The 20,129-nt window shown below is 40.8% G+C and overlaps 2 protein-coding genes across 3 annotated transcripts; one reads left to right on the top strand and one right to left on the bottom strand.

Moving 5' to 3' along the window:
• Positions 1-215: 215 nt before the first annotated feature.
• Positions 216-13,644, bottom strand: taf4a (TAF4A RNA polymerase II, TATA box binding protein (TBP)-associated factor). Of its 2 annotated transcripts, none has more exons than XM_063474654.1 (16): positions 13,049-13,644; positions 11,804-12,718; positions 11,397-11,530; positions 11,026-11,145; positions 9,783-9,872; positions 8,019-8,141; positions 7,610-7,699; positions 7,268-7,480; positions 6,216-6,357; positions 5,988-6,090; positions 5,556-5,725; positions 4,664-4,794; positions 4,414-4,539; positions 4,156-4,212; positions 3,942-4,064; positions 216-1,578 (listed from the first exon to the last, which is right to left on the bottom strand). In XM_063474654.1, the coding sequence occupies exons 2-16, from the start codon at positions 12,579-12,581 to the stop codon at positions 1,414-1,416; spliced, it is 2,565 nt and encodes an 854-aa protein (XP_063330724.1). In that variant the 5' UTR covers positions 12,582-12,718; positions 13,049-13,644; the 3' UTR covers positions 216-1,413. The 2 variants fall into 2 exon arrangements, with proteins under 2 accessions (XP_063330724.1, XP_063330723.1); XM_063474653.1 differs by lacking the exon at positions 13,049-13,644 and adding an exon at positions 12,864-13,039.
• A 2,102-nt stretch (positions 13,645-15,746) lies between these two features.
• Positions 15,747-18,193, top strand: LOC134627229 (protein LSM14 homolog B-B-like). The gene is made up of 8 exons (XM_063473180.1): positions 15,747-15,986; positions 16,124-16,287; positions 16,404-16,533; positions 16,656-16,829; positions 16,936-17,013; positions 17,260-17,397; positions 17,485-17,608; positions 17,691-18,193. Exons 1-8 carry the CDS (start codon positions 15,863-15,865, stop codon positions 17,845-17,847), a joined length of 1,089 nt encoding a protein of 362 aa, XP_063329250.1. The 5' UTR covers positions 15,747-15,862; the 3' UTR covers positions 17,848-18,193.
• Positions 18,194-20,129: the final 1,936 nt, after the last annotated feature.

Genomic DNA, 20,129 nt, shown 5'->3' with positions numbered 1-20,129 from the left:
GGTAGAGTAAGAAGGAATTAAAGGCATTTAGCTCAGAAATATCACAACTAAACCCTGTGTATAGCCAGTTCCAATAATGCAATGCTGCCCCCTAGTGCCCTACAAAAAAAGTACACAAGAAAATTATGATTTATGACTCTCAGAAATCACTTTAAAGACGCAACCACATCAATTACTGTAAAATCATTATTTATTCAAACTTTTTAATAGAGAAAATGTGATTTTCTTACTGCTGTATGCATAAATTCTCAATTCTATACAAAACCATGTGTAAAACTAGGTGTACCATTTACAAATATACAGGAAGAAACTCCAGTTTTTGAAGTCATTCATACCAAAAACCTAAGGGGTTGTCCAGTAGCACACCAAAAATAAAAGCAGGTAAAGAAATGATTGGAGAACACTGTCAGTCACCATTAGAAGAGTAAAAATGCGTTGGTGGGCAACTACAAAAATAGAGTTTCAGGTAGATGTATGTTTGGTATAGCAATACAGGTTAAAAGCCTTCAGAAATCTACATTTTAGAAATCAATACATATAGAACTAATTTTAAAAGTAATATTTGCAGATTCAAAACAAGAAAAAGAAAACAAAGAACACCCCTGGCCTTCACACACTGAAAGCTATACACTAATTTTTAACATGTCCTAAATGCACATTTTGTTTGGAATTTAAGCTACATGAAGCAAATGAGGTGTGACATGAAATTAAATAAATAACTAGACATTAATTTAACCATGAATTTAGTAAATAAATACAGTGGAGGGGAAAAAATCAAGTAAAGTTGACAGATATTGAGTGAGCTACGGCTTCATTAGTAACACCGGGGCTTGATTGCTTAGGGATGGCTGTATGGCTTATACATAGGAAGGCAACTCAGTAGGTTACACAGTTTGGAGTTCAAACTAATTCTGCAGAAACCAACACATAAAAATCAATAATCAATAAAATTTCTTGGTGGGTCTAATAAAACAAATGATTTCATTGCTTTCAAGCCTAATATGCATACAAACATTTAGAAAATAAACTGTACTATGTTACAGTGCATAATTGTACAATATTTCATTTACTTATACAAAAAAAACAAAACTTCTTCTTAAAACATATTCTTTTTTTTTTTGCACCATCATGACAAAAGATTAAATAAAAAGGGTCGTGACTGCTCTGAAAGGAAATAGGCATTATATGAGGAGGGAGGTAGAGAGGGCATCCAATATGGCTACTATTGTATTTCAGGTAATCAGGTGTATCTGATAAACCTTATAATGTGCCAGGTCGCCTTTTCTCCTCCTCTTCACATACAAGAGTCTCTTATGCTCCCTCTCTGTGGTGGGAGCTGTTGGTCTCTCCATACACTTCTTTGTCCCCTGCCCGCCCCCTCCTCCTCCTCACCTCTCCTCTTTGACATCAAGCCTATTTGAGAAAGCCCTTGTAAAGGAAATGGGAGCGACTGGTAAATCTCTCATTCTCCAAACAGAAGAGCAGGTCCCTGAGATTGACGCGTGTGATGCGCTGCCGTGTGGGTCTGGAGCCTGATGAAGCAGGCCCACCAGACAGAGAGGGACCTGTTCCCGATCCCTGCAAGATAAGGGAGAGGGGCATAAGAAAGGGAGCGTGTGACATCTGTTACTGGTGGCAGCAGAGTTTAATGACTGAATGGGTTTGCACGTGTTCACATTTATCTGGATATCTTTTAAGCTTTTCTCAGTTAAATAATAATGTTAACCAATATAATATAAGCAGATTATACCAAGGAGAGAAGTTTATTGCAAGATTCTGAAATTAACCAGAAGAAATAGACATTATCTTCTTTTTACTTTTTGACTGAAAAAAAAAGTGTAAATGTGTACTGTAAGGCACTGACAATATAAGGGAGATCAAAGTAAACAGACACAAAAAAGTAAAGAAATGATGATAGGATAAAGCACTTTCTCAAGAAAAGCACTGAGATGTTGCCGCTTAGTTAAAATTTTAGAACTTTTTCCCTCAATTAGATCAGGCTAGAAGGTTTTAGAGAAAAACCCTGTATGCAGGAAGCATAAGAGCAACTCCAGCATTACTAGTTACAGTGTGAGAAACAACAGTGGCTGTTCCATTGTCTTAAATGAATTTATCTAGTGACCTGTTTACATGTGATCTATGATTATAATAGTCAGTTGACATTGTGCATGAGTGTAATGCTCTGGCTGATTTAATGACAGGTCTTATTCTGTTACTTTCTCAGCACTGCTCAGATAACTGGTAGCAGGTTTTTGTCAGGCTAGAGTGGACTCTCAGTGACAGCCTGTCACCAAATTAACTTTGTCTGGCTCTAGCGATCTCCGGGGAGAAAAATGGACAGTTATTGCCAATGTTAGCCATTTCTTTATGACAAATATATTATGCAGAAAAAAAAAAAATCAGGAGAAGCTAATCTTCTTAATGCTCCCAGTGGAATTTGAACACAAGGTAATACGCTATCCATCCGGCACCAGCTATGACATATCCAACCTTTCTACATAACGTCTGTGCCATTGAGTCGTGCGGTCCTCAGTTCTCTTTTTGTTCAAGCACCGTAGCAAATACTGCCCTCCACAAGGGAGTAAACCAAAGTTCTACATGAACTCAAGATGACACGGTCTGTTAATAAGGAGGCTGTCAGATAAACATCCACGATGACTTTCTGGCAGGGTTTTATACACACATTAATAACTGACTTATTTTTTCAGTTTAATTTATAACTATTCATCACATTTACAAGTCTGCCCACTGGCCACTTCATCAGCCAATCATGTGGCAGTAACTCAGTGCGTTTAGGAAAGTGGACATGGTCAAAATGACCTGTTCAGATTCAAACTGAGAATCAGAGTGAGGATGAAATGCGACTGAATTGACTTTGAACTCTGACAGACAGGCTGCTCTGAGTATTTCAGAAACTGATCTTCTGGAATTTTCCAATACAACCATCTCTGGGGTTTCTACCAGGCAGTCCTCTGTTGCTGCCAGAGAAGAATAGCCACACTGCTTTGAGCTTATAGGAAGGCAACGGTAACTTAAATAAGTACAAGTTACAATCAAGGTATGTAGACGATCATCTCTGAAAGCACAATATACTGAACCCCGACCTAGATGGGCTGCAGCAGCAGAAGAGCACACGGGTGCCACGCCTGTTAGTTAAGAACAGGAAACTGAGGCTACAGTTCACCCAGCCTCACCAAAACTGGACAACAAAAAATTGAAAAGATATCATTCAAATAGTAGGGTCGGAATTTGGTACGAACAACAGGAAAGCATGGATCCATCACGCTTTCTAGCAACAATTCAGACTGCTGGTGGTGAAATGGAGTGGGGATATTTTCTTGAAACACTTAGGGCCCCAACTGATCATCATTTAAACACCACGTCCTTCCCTTTACAATCAGAGCGATGGCTCTCTAATCAATCAATGATCTAATTTCCCAACTCATGCAATAAATTAATGTCATTTTTAATATCATTATTCTGAGATTGATAATAAATTAAATCTACCAAGCCACAGTTTGATCTTGCACCTCCAGATACAACCAACGCATGTGCATAGATGCACGCACACGTCTGGACTTCTGCACACTTTGAAATGAACGTAGACACTGGTCTCTTTCCCCCTACACCGGGCATGTTGTCAGGTTGAATGGGAAGATACAGTAGAACTGTACATGTGATTGAACGTGAACTTCACATCCTGGATGTGCTCACAAACCTGCACTAACTATGTGATGCTATCCTGTCATTATGGCCCAAAATCTTTGAGAAATGTTTTCAGCACCTTGCTAAATCTGCGCAAATGAAAAAGACAAAAGAGGGCCCAATCCAGTACAAGCAATGTGTACCTCAAAAAAAAGTGTCCTGTGAGTGTGTATATATATAACAGAACAAGAAAATTAAAGTATAGGTAGGATTTAGGATTTCTTGTTTTATGTCACCTCGGCTGAAGCAGAAGAGGACGGTGATTCCAGATTCTTCCTCTTCTTCCTGGGGCCAATGGCTGCCAGAGCTGTCAGGTTGGCCTCCCTTTGTCTCATTTGAGCCAACTCCTGCTGTTGCATCTATACAACACAAACACACATACGTAAATTCATCATACACTACATAAATATAGGGAAACAAACTTTGTGGACAGTCCTCTTTTTATTGTACCTCTTTTGCCTTCTGCTTGAGACGCAGCTGTTCTGGATCCTCTTGCCGAGCTCGAGACTGCAGAAACACAAGAAAGATGCAACAAATTAAACAAAGAAAAAAAACCTAACTAAAAACACATTGCACGCAGGAAAAAAAAACAACCCTCCCCCCAAAAAAACCCCCACCTAGGAGTAGGTGGTGCAAGCACTGAGATCCATTCAACATCAATGTAAGCCTGTAGACAAAATATACTGATATCTGTCAGCGATGCTGTACCTTAGCTGCCTTCAGGAGGATCTCTCTCTCCTGCTCCTCTTTTCGTTGTTTCTCTAACTGGTCCAACTGCTCGAAGAATTTCAGCTGAGTACGAACATCGCTGCTTTGCTCATAGTTGTTATCCTCCTGCCAAGTGAAAGAGATGTTAAGATTTTATATTAAATAGACTGTGTTCCAACTCATTTACTGCAAGACATACCTATCATTTGCACATTAAAACCAAATGGAAAAACATTTTGTGGCTACAAACCTTGAAAGTGATGTTTTTCTGCTGGGCTACTTGGGAGACTTTTTCAAGCAGGTTCTGAAGTCGCTGTTGAGCAGCGTGCGAGACGTAGTTCACCACCTCAGGACCGAGTTCTGTTACACCATACCTCCTACCTGGAGCAGAAAAACCACAGCAGTGTTATGAGGCTGATAAAACAACAAACGTCGTATTGAGGTTTTGCAGGCATCTGAGTGCTAAACCACGTGACTTTATCTTGTCTGCCATTTTGGACGTTGATGGTTACAGTGTAGGATAAAGTGAAAAAGGCCGCAGTCACACAGACAGTGGTGGGCGACCATCTGGTAGCCATCCATCGTGAGGGAAAAAGAAAGTGCTTTGAGTGTTCTGGTAGAATAGAAAAGCTCTATATAAGAACCAGTCCATTCACCATTTACCTCACAATATGGCAAAAACCTTGCAATTACTTTGGTCACTAGCAGACTTCCACGCAACACTTTCCAGCTACTTTCCGAGCTACAGTATAACTGTGGAAAGTAACTGGAAATGGAGAGCATTAATGCAAAAATGTCACCTTCTGAAACATGTTAGCTCCAACACAAAGGCACAACCTTTTACTTTGAAGGAGAACATTGTCAGAACATTGTCTAGTCTGTTTGACTAGTACTTAGCAAGTATTAGAAAAAACAGACTAAGACTAACAACTAACTTCAGGCGTTTTTGACATTCTAGTAGCTTATCATAAGAGATTTTGGTGCAGCACCCTGTTTGTGACCATTGTCAACCTTCCAGGAAATACTTGCAAACCACTCAGGGAATACACATTTTTCATTTGCAAATGGCACTTGTATTACATCCAATGTGGTGGACAACTCAAACAATGTCAGCATCACTTGAGAAACCTGTAGTGTCTCACCGATCTCCAGCATTTTCCTCTGCAGTACGGCACAGGAGAGAAACGCTTCGTCCTTACAGGAATGCGTCACCGCTCCCACTGTAATGGAATTGGTGGCGAGGATATTGGCGCTCTCTTCTGACAGGTTCACTCCAGCCATGGAGGCTACGTCATTGATGTCATCATCATCTCTGTCAATAAACATCAAGTAAAAAAATTCATCATGAAATTCATTTATGAAATATGGCGCACAATACTAAGACTTCAAAACTATCAATTCAATTTTTAACCCTGTTTAGAGCCAGCTAGAGTTTTTTAAGCAACGAAAAGATGCATTGACATTTACTTAAGTCTTTAATTATTACTTAACTACAGTTGCTGGTTTTCATTTTTCAAGTAAACCTTTTGTTGATACCAAACAAAACTAGAAGGACTCATTTAAATGTCACTTACTTGAAAGTACCACCCGCCTCTTTGAGCTTGTTTTTTTGAGCTGGGGTCAAGGCTGCAACAAGGACTTGTTTAGAACCAGGCGGCCCCTCTGGCCTCAGGGGAACTAGCAGGGACAAAACAAATTAACTACATTGACTCGCAAAAAAACAAATACTGCGACTCACCCAATAAAAGGTGCACATACACAAACACACACATTCAGAAGTGTTGTTAGACTGACATCCTCACCTGGTTGTAGCTCCTTAAGCTGGACCTGCTGCTGTCCCAGCACGATGTGACTAGGGGCCTGATTCCTGAGAGTCATCACGGGGGTTGTCGGTAAGGTTACCTGAGGTCTCAGAAGTGCTCTTTGCTGCTGAGGCTGGAGAACCTGAAAAGGTAAAAGTTTAAAAGTATTATATTGTACGCTGTATTGTTATTAAGTAAATATTGAAACTCCTTCAGAACTTCTTGCCATCTCATTTTTACTTCACACATCTGTTAGATAAAGCCTAATGTAGCAGAGGTGGCTGACTGGACTTCTTTAAGACATTTCTTGAAGGCGTTTAACCTCTCATCTGAGAAGTTTCTTTAGTTTCATGAGAGGAAAAACGTCTTCAAGAAATATCTTAAAGCTTCTTTCCAAGCTTCTTAGATTACCATGACCTGGACGACTGAGAACCTTCACAGACATATTGAACATTTTGTAGTGTAGAATTTCTGAAACAGTTCTAGATGAGACTTCTACATTACTCTGCTGGTAGTCTGAGTAAACTATGCAGAATTCTCTCAGATTTAATGGGTGGCTTCTCCCAACTTTCTGCCCAGTTCATTCATTGATGCACTACAACATCAATAACCAAATAGCCACTAAATATGATGTGTGCAAGTCAGCAGTGATCAGATGCTTGGAGACTTTTTTAGCCTTTATCTTCACCATGCTTGGCAATGCTTTGGTCCTTTATTCCTTAAACAACTCTTTTCTTTTGGTGAACACAATGATACTAAACAGCTAAATGAGGTCTTCTCTCCATTTAAATAGGTGGAATGCCAGATTTTAAGATCGTCTGCTAATTAGCACCTCATCTAGTAAGTATCAATATTACTTCAAAGACTTTTTAGAGCAGAATAAGCAAGAAATCAAGAAAACATCATTTCTGTGTGTAGAGGTTTCAGTTTCAATGCTCTACAGAAAGAACACAGCAGTTATTCAGTGAGGTGTAACGTCAATAAAACATCTTGTAACATCTCTAACTGGAACAAGAGCTACCTGAGTCAACATCTAAATGAATTTTACTTACCAGTGAGGGCATTTGCCCTGGTTTGTTAATGCCTGGCTGGAGCAGGGGCCTACTAACTGGTGTAGGAAGGCGAGGGGCTGGGCTACCGAGGACCACTGTAGTAGGAGTGGTAGCGGTGGAGGAGACTGAACCTGAGGCTGGCTGGGCCAGCTGACTCTGCTGGATGAAAGCTGCTGAGTCTGGGGTGAGCTGCCTCAAAGCTGGGAGGCTTCTCTAAAAAAATGAAGACCGTTGGACAAATATTAGCCTTACAATACCCTTATGTACAAACTTAAAGGAAATGCACACACAAAGCCTCGCATTTTAATGGTCACTGTAAAAAGATGCAATAATTATACTTACCTTGAGGAAAGGCACAAGATAAGGTTGGGGTGAGGAGTTGAGCTCTTTGTACAATCTGCTGGTGAACTCTTCAGCTTCCAGTTTGCCCTCCTAATAAAACACAAAATAACAATATGACAGCTGAATGTGGGTGACTGTACCGTCTGTGCGTCCAATCTAAAACACAATCCAGGAGTTTTTACACAAAAATACATTCAGAATCACTTCCAAAAGGTCTCTCTTTTTCCTTTTTGAGTTGTATACAAAAGTGGTAAGGGATGCACCCACATCAAATCCATCCTATCCCCTCCTGCCTGCCTGCTTCTCTTTGAAAATGAAATTCATGCTAGTGGGTGTTTCTCTCTATTTAAAAAGCTTATTATGCATTTTGAAATGATATCCGTGTGGAGAGAGCCTAAGGTTTACTCACTAGCAGATCCTTGACCAGCTCCCTAACAGTGGCTGCAGTTTCTGTGGATTGCTTTCCACTGGATGCCAGCTTGATCAGTGTGGAGAGGAAGTTCTTGCATTTTTTCACATTCTCAATTGTCTCCTGCCAAAAAGGAAACACAGAAAAACCCAATTAAACCCAATTTTAAAAAATAACCATGCTGTTATACATCACAGTAACTTAAAAAAAAAAAAATACACTACAATAATGTGCAAGTCGTCTTTTCTTTAGTCCTCATTTCTTTACATTTTGCCAGGAAAATGTGTGCTGTGATTTATTAAAATGTGGAAATTCAATATTTGGAATGACCGCCTTTTATTCTTCAACACAGCCTGAACTCTAAGGTAAGCTTTCTTGTCAATTCTTAAGTAGTCTTCAGGAATAGTTCTCCAGCTTCTTGAAGGACATTCAAAGCTCTTCTTTGAATGTTGGCTTTTTGTTCTGTTCTGTAGAGATGATCCCACACTGCTTTAATAATGTAAAGCTCCAAGCTCTGTAGAGGACGTGACTGATGGTTTCCAGCGTTCCTCTATCCAGGTATGCTCTGGGATTATTATCACGCTGAGTATATATTGATGACAAATTAAACCTAAAATTTTGATTCATGACTCCATAAAACCTCAGTTGGGTTCTTATGTAATTTGACGTACACTAAATTGCCAAAGGTCTTCACATGCATATGAACCAGAATGACATCCCATTCCTAATCTATAGAGTTTAATATGCAGCTATAGCAGCTTTAACTCTTCAGAGAAGACTTTCCACAAAGTTAAGGAGAATTATGGGAATTTTTGACTTTTTTCCAAAAGTGGATTTGTGAGGTCATTAATGTTGGACAAGAAGTCCTGGCTCACAGTCTCTGTTCTAATTCATCCCAAAGGTGTTCTGTTAGGTTGAGGTCAGGACTCTGTGCAGGGCAGTCAAGTTTTTCTACACCAAACTCACTCATCCATGTCTTTATGGACCTTGCTTTGTACACTGATGCACAGTCATTTTGGAACTGTTCCCACAAAGTTGAGAGTATGGCTTAGTGCTGCCACTTCTTCTTTTGTCCTCCACTTGTCCAGTTTCCAGAAGTTTTTTTAGGACACACTGCACAGTACGTCTGGTTTTCAAGTTCAGGTAAGCTGTAAGCTACCGTTCTGGAAATCACCTTGTTGCTGTTAAAGTACTATTTTATGCCTGTCAAACTTTTCTGATCTTTGACATTTTTGTTAGAGTTAACTAAAAAAAAAAACTGGGAAGAAATGATGTGTTTCAGTGGCAGGCTGCTAGTAAAAAAAATGCCCAAATATACAATTTAAAATCAGTTCTTTGTCAAGTTGTCTGTTATGTATAGACAAAACACTGGTTCATCCTTTGAGTTAGGTGCTTTTTAAAAATCCTTGAATGATTTATAAATCAGTGTTAAGTGGCTTAAAAAAAGAAGAAGAAAACATATTCCTCTTAAAATGATTAAGTCCAAGGACTGGAATGAGTGTAAAGCAGACAATGTCCAAAGAAAAACTTTGAAAGACCCTCAGAAAGCCTCAAGAACTATTGCTGAAGACCACTTGAAAAATGACAAGAAAATCTGGCTCCTTGTAAGCAAAAGATAAAGAAATGAGGGATGACTCAAGACTTTTGCAGTAATTATGTGTCTAATAGAGTAAATGCATCACATGAAGTATTATAAACTCTACAATACACAGCAAAGCACAGTCATCCAACTCCATTTGATCTATTGCAATTGACACAACTCACTTTACTGAATGCTACTGAGGTAACTGTGGTCCCAGTTGTTTGGCTCACTGTCCTAGAGGTCATTCCGGGTACTGCTGCCCCAACTGAGCTCTGAAAAAGGATATATAAATAAACATAAAGTTATGTCATTTGGATTGTTGAACTGTTTCAAAGACAGCTATTTGCATCATTAGAGAACAATATGAGATTTAAAGCCATTTCACAGTTGCTCAAGTACATCATTCAATCTTCAGGTTTATATAAGGAAACAGGTGCACTTCTCTTGCAGCGTCTCAGCTGGGCGCTCTTCCTTAAAAAAATAATTTCAGTTTGCTGCTTCACTAATATCTTAGTGAAAGTCTGGACACCAATAACCATTGTTCTTTTTTTGTCGTTCATTACTAGTTTATAATTTGCAGAGACATTTCTGCGTGTATTAACACATAACTTGCCCAGGTCGAACAAGGTCCACAAGAGCCAGATTTCCCAATGCCATGCATGACTAACTCAGTGTGATAACTGGTTGCTCTTGTAAGCAACCTCACTGTACATCATCCCACATAGATGGAAGCGAAACAACAAAGCTGAAGGTAAAATGACAGTAATCCTAGTACAGAAGTCATTTCTCTTAAACTTAATAAAATGAGTAATAAGCGAATGTCACATTTGTAGATTCGTGTTTGTCAGTGAAACAGCTGTAATCATTAAAATAAGAAAAAAAGACTTCACACTCTGACTCAAATGCACTTAAGAGAAATGACTTGATATTTTTCCCTCTCTTTTCTCTATTAAAGCTCAATGTGATCACTGAAAAAAATAGTCCTGCAGTAGCATTTGTATAACAGTCCATGAAAGTAAACATTAAGCTAAACTACTAGAATTGTGCTTTCTAACTGATTTTACACCCAATATAATATTGACTTAACAGCAGTCATTCTGGCATAAAGTAGCAATTAAATAAACCAAATCTTGTATATAGACATCTAAAAGTAAAATCCATAACATATAAATTGTTCGCATTTTGTATAAACAAAATAACTTCTCATTAAAAAGCAAATGGGGGGTTTAAAAGCATTCCCTATACACAACAAACAGACGATTCTCAGAACACTGTAACTCAAGTAGGTTTCCATTGTATGGCCTATGTGCCTGAAAATATCATGCTCTGAATATTATTTTGTGTCTCTAGCTCACACGCTATTACAAAGAAAATACTGCAAAGGCAGTCACATCAGAAATCAAATATGTTTCGCTGCCAACCGACCTGAAGGATAGGTGGTCTGTGAAGAGTAGTGGTTGCAGTCAGTGATGCAGGAGCTGGACAGCCTGGTCGGATGATGGTGCTGGGAGTCACTTGTCTGCTGATGACAGTGTTTCCAGGAGCCTAAGAAGTGGCAAAAAGCAAAAGCTGACGAGCAACATCCAAGTCTATAAAAAGTTAAAATGCATGAATCTTGCAGCTTTGCGAGGCTTAAGACCAATAATAAAATCCACAATGCTGCTCCCCATGTACTGCAAGTTATGCAATCTAATATTCTGCTCAACAGGTGTTTTCATCAACTGTGTGCAGGCTGAACGTGGCCTGAGTCACTAATATGAAGTGAACGATAATTGTTGTGAAAATGATGTTCTTACCTGGCCTGGAGGCACATTCGTTGGTGTAGTGGCCCGAGGTGCCAGGTCTCCCTGCGCCTGGGCTTGCATCTGGGCCAAAGCCTGCTGAGGAATCATCAGCAGCTGTCCACTCTCACTCCGTACAAGCACCATTCCTGACACCCGTCAAAAAAAAAAGAAAAAGAAAAAAAAACATACTATAAACCTCAACATAATAACAGTAACAGCAAATAACAAATGAGCAAATTAGTGTGACTTAAAGACTTCAGTGTGCTTCTTGTAGTAAGTCTGAGTAAGTATTATATATACTGTCCTGGGATAACAACATTCAGTTATTTTTGCAATCATTCAGAAAGACAAAAAAAAGGAACTAAACTGGTGACTCAGTTAAGTGTTAAATAAATGCCTTATCAACTAACTCCACTCACCCGGTGGGAGCTGGATGTTATGGATACTGGGTTGTCCCGGTGCAGCCTGGGGTAGCCTTGGGGCCAGCATCTGAGGTGTCAGAGCTCGGATTCCGCCAGTAGCGGCAGCTGCTGCCGAAGAAGTCCGGGGAACGGTGACGGCGCCGGGAGTGACAGTAGGCTGCGGTGCCGACTCTGTTATTGTTGTGGGTGGCTCTGCCTTGATGATGTGCGTCCCCGCGCTGATGGCCACAGAACTGGAAGGCTGGCCGTTGTTTACAAGCGGAGTTTGCATGCCGATACCTGTCTGACTCGATGCACTGGCCGCCACAGAAGGGCTCGCGCTATTGTTCCCATTCAAAACTGCACCCGACCCAGCGGTTTGCATAGGCGTCCTGACGAGTGTCACAGTGGGTCCCGTTGCTTGGCTCACAGGCTGAGCTGAAGCCACAACGCTCTGAGAGTTCATGAGCGGGGTCTGAATTACACTGTTTGAAGAGGGGGGCATTGTGACACCGGCCAGCCCTTTTGACAACACTGGTCCACTGTTGACAGCTGTGACAGATATCGCAGCGCTGCTGCTGCTACCAGTGCCACTTGTCACTATCGTCCCCCTGAGAGTGGCAGCGTTTCCTGAATTGTGAGAGTTCATAGTTTGGCTCCCATTGAAAGTCTGCGCCGAGTATGAGCCCACTTTCCCCTGATGATTAGGGAGAAAAGTTACGCCGCTACTAACGACAAGTGTTTTGCCAGGGTCGTGTCCCGTGTTGGAGTCCGTGCTGGCCGTCGATGCGTCCATAGCTGAACCATGGAGAACTCGTTATGTAGAGACCCCCCGCACTTCAACTTGTTTAACAAGGAGCACAAACAATCTTGAATGCGATGGGGCAAGACTATGTCACAGTTGCTGCTTTTCTCTGTCAGCTCCGGCGATCGCTTTCCGTTTACAGTAGGAGAGACAAAGAGAAAAACAACATTAGTAGTTTACAGCGTACCTGCTTTAGCAATCGTCTTGACCAAGTCCCAGCTGGGCATTAGCTCGAGCTACCCCCTTGTCCCGGAACTATAGCCAGGTAATTACCGGCAGCCTCGTCCCTAACACAGTGGTTGTTGTGACACAAGAACGACAGTTGTGACTCTACAGACCGTGCAGGATGACAAACTACCGCTTTATTCACTCCTGTGAGTAACAAGAGCTCTTCCAGCGGGCCAGAGCCAACCGCCATCTTCACACTCTTGCGAGCTTGTGAAAAGTGAGGTACTTACCGACTGACATGCGCTTGCGCACAACAGCTAAAAGTCTCCGAGCAGGGACTTCTGAGAGCTGTGATTGGCTGCTCCACGTGTAAAAGGCGGTACCAATGGCTTCAGCTGTCATTCCAGGGGATGCTCGAGACGGAACAACATCGTATCGGAGATAATCTGTTTTCGTCAAACGTTACACTGTCAGCGACGTGTTTACACTAACACGATAACTTTTCGGCTGAAGAATTTCAATATGTGTCGTTTGGTAGAAGAATAATTGGGTTTGCGACAAGCTAACAAACCGAATTTAACAGGTTATTCGCGCTCGGTGCGCTGTGCAAGATGGCTGCAGTGTTATAGCCGAGTGAAGTTGCTGTTGTGATGAGGCGTTTGAGGGCGCCCCACCCTGCTTTAGAGAGGAAATGTACAGTGCAGTCAGCCAGTCATGGGATTTAGAGCTTTTTTTTGTTTTGTTTTTTTTAAGCGTACCGACTGCTACGAATGCCAGCGCAAGAGCAAAGTTTGTTTTGCTTTCATTTTTGTGTTGAAATAAAGATCCAGACGTGCAGGTGTTTATTTTATTCCTTTCAAAAAATTATTCAGCAACTTTGGGAGAGCAAACTCAAAATGGCTCAAACAAGATAATTATTTCCAAGTTTCGTGGGTTTTTGTTTGTTTGTTTGTTTGAAGGATTTAACGTTTTACAAATGTTGAGCCAAAATTTAAAAGGGAGAAAGTATGTAATAACGCTCTGGAATAATTTCTAAAAAATAATATTTTAACACAGTCTAAATGATTTATTTCAAATTTTGTTCTGACCTTCAAAAAAGTTTTTAATTCTTTTTTATTATTTGTAAGCAGCTGGAGTAATGTTATATATTTTTTCAGTTTGATAAATTACATATCATATACAATCACTGTTATTAGGAACACCTTGCTTGTTCTGGGTTGGACCCGGTTTTTACCTTCAGAGTTGTCCAAATTCTTTGTGGCACAGATTGAACATGGTGCTGGAAACATTCTTCAGGCCTTGGGCCCATGTTGCTGTAGCATCACACAGTTGCTGCAGATTTGCAGACTGCACATCCACAATGTGAAGCTCCCATTCCAGCACATCCCAGATGTCATGTATTGGGTTGGGATCTGGTGACTGTGGAGGCAATCTGAGTCCAATGAACCCATTGCTATGTTTAAGAAACTAGTTTGAGATTATTTGAGCTTTAAGCAGTTTCTTATCCTGCTGGAACCATTAGAAGACTGTATCTTCAGTATGTGATCATAAGGGAATGGACATGGTAAATAATGATATTCAGGTAGTCTGTAGGATTAAAAACATGCTCAACTGGTACTAAGAGACCCAAAGTGTGCCAAAAAATATCCCTCGCACCAGTACACCAGCAGAAACTGAACTACAAGGCTAGATGGATCCATGGTGCAGAAGAAACTGAGCCTCATCAGACCATGCAATGTTTTTTTTTTCCAGTTTTTTATTGTCCACTTGTAGTGTGTGTATTCTAGCCTCAGTTTTTTGTTCTTAGTTTACAGGAGTGGCATCCGGTGTGGTCATCTGCTGCTGTAGCCCATCCCCTTTGAGGTTTGAGGTGTGTTGTGCATGCACTCTTCTGCATACTCTAATTGTAATGAGTGGTTATTTGAGTTACTGTTGCCATCCCATCAGCTCAAAGCAGTCTGGCCATTCACCTCTGACCGCTAGGATCACCAAGGCACTTTTTGGTTTTTTCCTTTTTGTTTTTTCTCAGAGGACTGCCACCAACTGGATATTTTCTCTTTGCAGACCATTCCCTGTAAATCCTGGAGATAGTTGTGAGGCAAAATCCCAGATCAGGCCACACTCCAGCACCACCAACCATGCTACGTTCAAAGCCACTTAAACATCAGTAGGTCATTTTGACCATGCTTACATGCCTAAATTCACTGGGTTGCAGCCGTGAGATTAGTTGAACAGATGTACCTATCAAAGTGGCCAGTGAGTAAGCTGGTATGTATTAGTATGTATGTCAGCATACACCGCTAGTTACAAAAGCAAGAGCGTGGAGTTAAACTAAGTAAAACTGGAAGCGGGCTCGCTGGTGTTAAACGCTAAGCCCAAACACATCAGAGGTGTCCACTAACAAACTCACCAGCAGCTAGCGGTTAAAAATTAGTTTTGCTGTCGTTATGGTACAGGACAGGGTTGTTTAATTTATCCAATAAACATATACATCAGGGGTGGGGAACTCCAGGCCTCAAGGGCCGGTGTCCTGCAGGTTTTAGATGTGTCCTTGAGCCAACACAGCTGATTTAAATGGCTAAATTACCTTATCAGCATGTCTTGACATTCTCCAGAGGCCTGGTATTGAACTAATCATTTGATTCAGGTTTGTTGACCCAGGGTGATATCTAAAACCTGCGGGACACAAGCCCTCGAGGCCTGGAGTTCCCCGATCCCTGATGTATATGTTTATTCAATAAGTTAAACAACCCTGTCCTGTACCATAACGACAGCAAAACTAATTTTTAACCGCTAGCTGCTGGTGAGTTTGTTAGTGGACACCTCTGATGTGTTTGGGCTTAGCGTTTAACACCAGCGAGCCCGCTTCCAGTTTTATTTAGTTTAACTCCACGCTCTTGCTTTTGTAACTAGCGGTGTATGCTGACTGAGTAAAGAAACTACCCCCGTTTTACACACAGCTGCAAAGAGGTGCGGCACTGCCAAGCTTATAAAGTGCACAGGTGTTCTCCATCATGTACACTGTGGATTAGTTAAGGTGTGCGTGGCGTGGCTTCTCACTCTGTAGGTGAAGTTTGATCTGAAAGCATATTTTTACTGCAAGCATGAGTGCTGGAGGAACTCCTTACATTGGCAGTAAAATAAGTTTAATATCCAAGGCACAGATTCGTTATGAGGGCATTTTGTCTTCTGTGGACACAGACAGGTCCACAGTTGCTTTAGCAAAAGGTAGGTGGATGCTTTACAGGATGTGGCTCGAGGCTGTGTTTACTCCTCAGTTTTCTGCACGTTATGTCTTAAACAAAATTTGCTGGAGTTTAAAAAACGGCTGACTTGCTTTATGTCATTTCAACATATTTTCCCAGTTAAATCTTACGGCACTGAAGACCGGCACACAGATAGACCAGTGCCACCCAAAGATGAAGTTTATGAATTCATAATCTTCAGGGGCAGTGACATAAAAGATATTACTGTGTCTGAGCCACCAAAACCACACCATGGACTTCCTCGGGACCCTGCTATTGTTCAGGTGAGTAGGCAAAGGAGATTCAACTGACTTAATTTTGTTTCCTCACTGTAGATTTATTTGACATTGATAGAAAGTTTCATAAAAGTTGATTTTTCTCTTTATTGTTGTGGGATCAGTCATCAATTGGCAGCTCCTCTGCAATGTATCACCCACGCTGGAGTCCTTACAGAGACATGATGCCCACCTACAATCAGCTGGCTGCTAGCTCTCTACTCAACCAGCAGTACAGTGCAGCACTGGGACTAGGTACAGAGTTCTTCTCAATTTAACAGAGGATTTGTTATATATTTATGTTTGTGTAAATCTGGGTTTCCAGCATGGAAAATGGTCTTGCACCACTAGGCTTCTTTGTGCTCTCTCAATTCTAGGACTTTCAGGCCAAGCCAGAAGAGCCCCTATGGTTGAACAGGCTGTCCAGACCATGCCTTTGGTCAGTTCTGCACAGAAAAAGGGAAAGACTACAACCCAGCCACAGAACAAACCGCTGGGGCGTCCAGTTCGGCAGGCTGGTGCCCAGGTTCAAAAAGAGAATATACCCACCAGTAAGCGGACTTTAACAGTGAACATTTACTTTCACAACAGTTGACTTCATTGTACTGCTTTTAAGTCCACCACAATAAGGAGAAAGATTATCATATATCATTTTAGGACAGGCACCATCTCAGCCGAGTGCTGCCTCAGCTGAAGGCCAAAATACTGGAAACCAGAAACTAAGGCAGAGACAAGGTATCCACATTTAAAATGTGCATTGTAAGCTGCTAATTGCTGAATGACAGTAGGTTTGCTTGACTCTTTCTGCTGGAAAATGAACTGCAATTATATTTATAAAACAAAATTTTGCCCATCTGCCTGGAAGCATTAAATTACAAAATGAAATGTCATACTAGATGAACTGGTTTGAGAACCAGTTTTAACTGTTTTTTTTTTTTTTGTTTGTTTTTTTTCCCTTCCCCTCTAAATGCTTATTCACAGGCAGCCGCAGGTCCAGGAACAGAAGTAGAGGCCAACTAATAGTGAAAAACACAAAGGCTTCAACTTTGGCATTTGAGTCAGATTTTGATTTTGAAAGTGCAAATGCTCAGTTTAAAGATCTTACAAAGGAAAATGTTGGTATGTTTTAAAGATCACCAATCAATTCAGTTTTATTTGAGATGACACAAACTGAGCTGAGTGTGTGTATATACATGTATTTTGTAGTTGAGAAGGAGTCTTGGGAGACCCAGGACAGCCCTCCTGAACAGGAGGAGGAACCTCTCAGAGATAAGTACTATGACAAAGCCAAGTGTTTCTTTGATAACATCTCATCAGACCTCAAGCCCAGGTGATCTAAACAGTTTGTCATATTTGTTTCGTGAAGCTCTGTAATATACTTACCACCACCCCACCAAAAATGTGCCTTTTAGGAGGACCACCTGGGCCGAGGAGAAAAAGTTGAACATAGAAACATTTGGAGTTCCTGGTCGCTTCCTGAGAAGCAGAGGATTCAGGGGGCGTGGACGCAGAGGGCTGAACGCCACTGAGCAGCGAGCGCTTCCAAAAGTTGGTAGTGGCAGAGTGTGAAGGATTTCCTTTTTGTTAAAACTGTTGTACATACTGTTCCAACCTCTGCAACAGCACTCAGTGAAGGGGTTTTTTTTTTGTTTTGTTTTTGTTTATCCCAAATGCAAATTTGTATTTTGGATCCTTACATGAAATAGGAGAGCAGTTTCTTTTAATCCAGCAACTGTGCACTTAAAGAAGAGAAAAAAGCAGGAAAAAAAAAGCAATATTGTTAGTTTGAAACATGCGATGTGGAATTTGTCGTTTTGTGGGGGTTTTTTTTTTTGGTTTTTTTTTTTTTAAATGTTTGTATAAATTTACATGTACTTGGCTGTCCAAATGTAATCCAAATGGGTTATGGAAGAGTTATGGGTTATTTTTTCTTTACCCAGTTTGATATAAAAACTGAAGACGCATGTGGCACAGTAATAAATATGTGATTAACAATATGGCTCTCTCGTAGCATTTCTCCTACAGAAGTGGTCGCCACAAACCCTTTTTAGTCTATCCTCCTAATAGAATATAGGAATTGAATGTTCTTCCTCGCACTTGGAGCAGAAATGTTTACTATATATCGTAATATCTTGAGTCCTGTCGTTGTGTTGGGCTGCAAATAGAAGTGAGTTTGTGGCACTTTGGGCCCAGATCTTCCAGTGTGTCCTGATATGAACCACCTTCAGAAATACTGATCCTATTCAGCTCTGAGGTGGCGTCTGAGTCCCCCTCCTCTGCGTAGATGTGAAGGTCACTGTTTAAGTCCCCTTTTTTCTCTGGGAGTGAGGTTGTCTTCTGTAAAAGGTGGCACATGCAAATGTGCCAGCAGTGATTATTTTTTTCTGAATGATGCATGTGCTTTTTTTTTTTTTTTTTTTTTTTTTTTTAATTTTTATTATTTCAATGCAGTCCATACATAATGGACTAAAAAAGACTACCAACCTGATGAAGTGGCATGAGTTCAATGGACTCCGTAGCACAGCTCAAGTTTTGTGATTGGAGGACGTTCATGTTGCCCATATCTTCAAACTGCACAAAAAAGTTCACGCATTTCTTCATCTCTGACTTCAAAGTAAAAATCACAAAGATCTCTGGTGTTCTACCTGATGGCTGCTGTCATAGCCAGTGGTTATTGGAGATTTCCCATCTGACTGAAATTTGAAAAAGGAAACCATTTAATATTTTAAGATCCATTTGTAAGACATCCTTGATCTTCTGTGGGTGTGTACAACCTGGTTCTGAGGGTAGCTGTGTTGGTAGGACAGGCTTTCTCTTCTTAAATTCTCACATGGTGAGTGGATTTCCTGTTGGGAAAGGGTGACAAGACCAGGAGGTGATCTATAGAGGAATCTGTTCACACTTTGAAGGGATGCATTTACAAAAGTACATGCTCCATGGAAGAATGACCTACCTTAGGTTGTGAGTCCTTGGCTGTCATGCATATAGAAGCCAGTTGGTGAAACTTTGGACCTAGAACTTCCAGTGTGTCCTGAAATGAACCCTCTTCAGAAATACTGATTGCCTCCAGCTCTGGGGTGGTGTCTGAGTCCCCTAGCTCTGAATAGATGTGAAGCTCATCGTCTAGCAAGTCCCCTTCTTTCTCCCGCAGAGAGGTTAGCTTTTGTAAAAAGCGGAACATGTCAAAAGCAAATACAAATATGCCTGAAGTGATTTGTTTTTTTAATGGTACATGCTCATACATTTTTATTATTTTTTTTAAAATAATGCAGCATAGGAGATGTGACATACTTAAGAGACTACCAACCTGATGAAGCTGCATGTCATTAGACTCCGTAGCACAGCTCAAGTTTTGTGATTGGAGGACGTTCATATTGCCCATGTCTTCAAACTGCACACAAAAGGTTCACACATTCATTTATCTCTGATTTCAAAGTAAAAGATTACAAACACAAATCTCTGGTGTTCTACCTGATGGCTGCTGTCATAGCCAGTGGTTAGTGGAGAATTCCAGTTTGACTGAAATTTAAAGAAAACAAAGATATAGTTATTATTTTAAGATCCATTTGTAAGACATCCTAGATCTTCTGTGGGTGTGTACAACCTGGTTCCCAGTGTAGCTGTATTGGCTTTCTCTTCTGAAATCCCCAAAGCGTGAGTGGATGGACCTCTGTGTAAAATCCTGTTCAAAAGGATGACAAGACCAGGAGGTGATCTATAGAGGATTCTGTTTATCACACTTTCAAGAGATGCTTTTATAAAAGTACATGCTCCATGGAAGAATGACCTACCCTAGGTTGTGAGCGTAAGCTCCGAAAACTGCCAAAAGTCTGAACTTCATTCATACCCAC

The sequence above is a fragment of the Pelmatolapia mariae genome, linkage group LG5 (genome assembly GCF_036321145.2).
Source record: "Pelmatolapia mariae isolate MD_Pm_ZW linkage group LG5, Pm_UMD_F_2, whole genome shotgun sequence".
NCBI classification, from domain to species: Eukaryota; Metazoa; Chordata; class Actinopteri; order Cichliformes; family Cichlidae; genus Pelmatolapia; species Pelmatolapia mariae.
This window is presented reverse-complemented; position numbering and strand designations above follow the sequence as displayed.

What these genes read in the sequence shown, in the direction of transcription:
- LOC134627229 (XM_063473180.1), top strand. Translation starts at nt 15,863, where the DNA reads ATGAGTGCTGGAGGAACTCCTTACATTGGCAGTAAAATAAGTTTAATA. An exon ending in CACAGTTGCTTTAGCAAAAG is followed by an intron (nt 15,987 to 16,123) that starts GTAGGTGGATGC and finishes ATATTTTCCCAG; the next exon opens with TTAAATCTTACGGCACTGAA. An exon ending in GGGACCCTGCTATTGTTCAG is followed by an intron (nt 16,288 to 16,403) that starts GTGAGTAGGCAA and finishes TTGTGGGATCAG; the next exon opens with TCATCAATTGGCAGCTCCTC.
- taf4a (XM_063474654.1), bottom strand. Translation starts at nt 12,581, where the DNA reads ATGGACGCATCGACGGCCAGCACGGACTCCAACACGGGACACGACCCT. An exon ending in CCTCAGTAGCATTCAGTAAA is followed by an intron (nt 8,142 to 9,782) that starts GTGAGTTGTGTC and finishes CCTTTTTGGCAG; the next exon opens with GAGACAATTGAGAATGTGAA. An exon ending in GAGGCGGGTGGTACTTTCAA is followed by an intron (nt 5,726 to 5,987) that starts GTAAGTGACATT and finishes GTTTATTGACAG; the next exon opens with AGATGATGATGACATCAATG.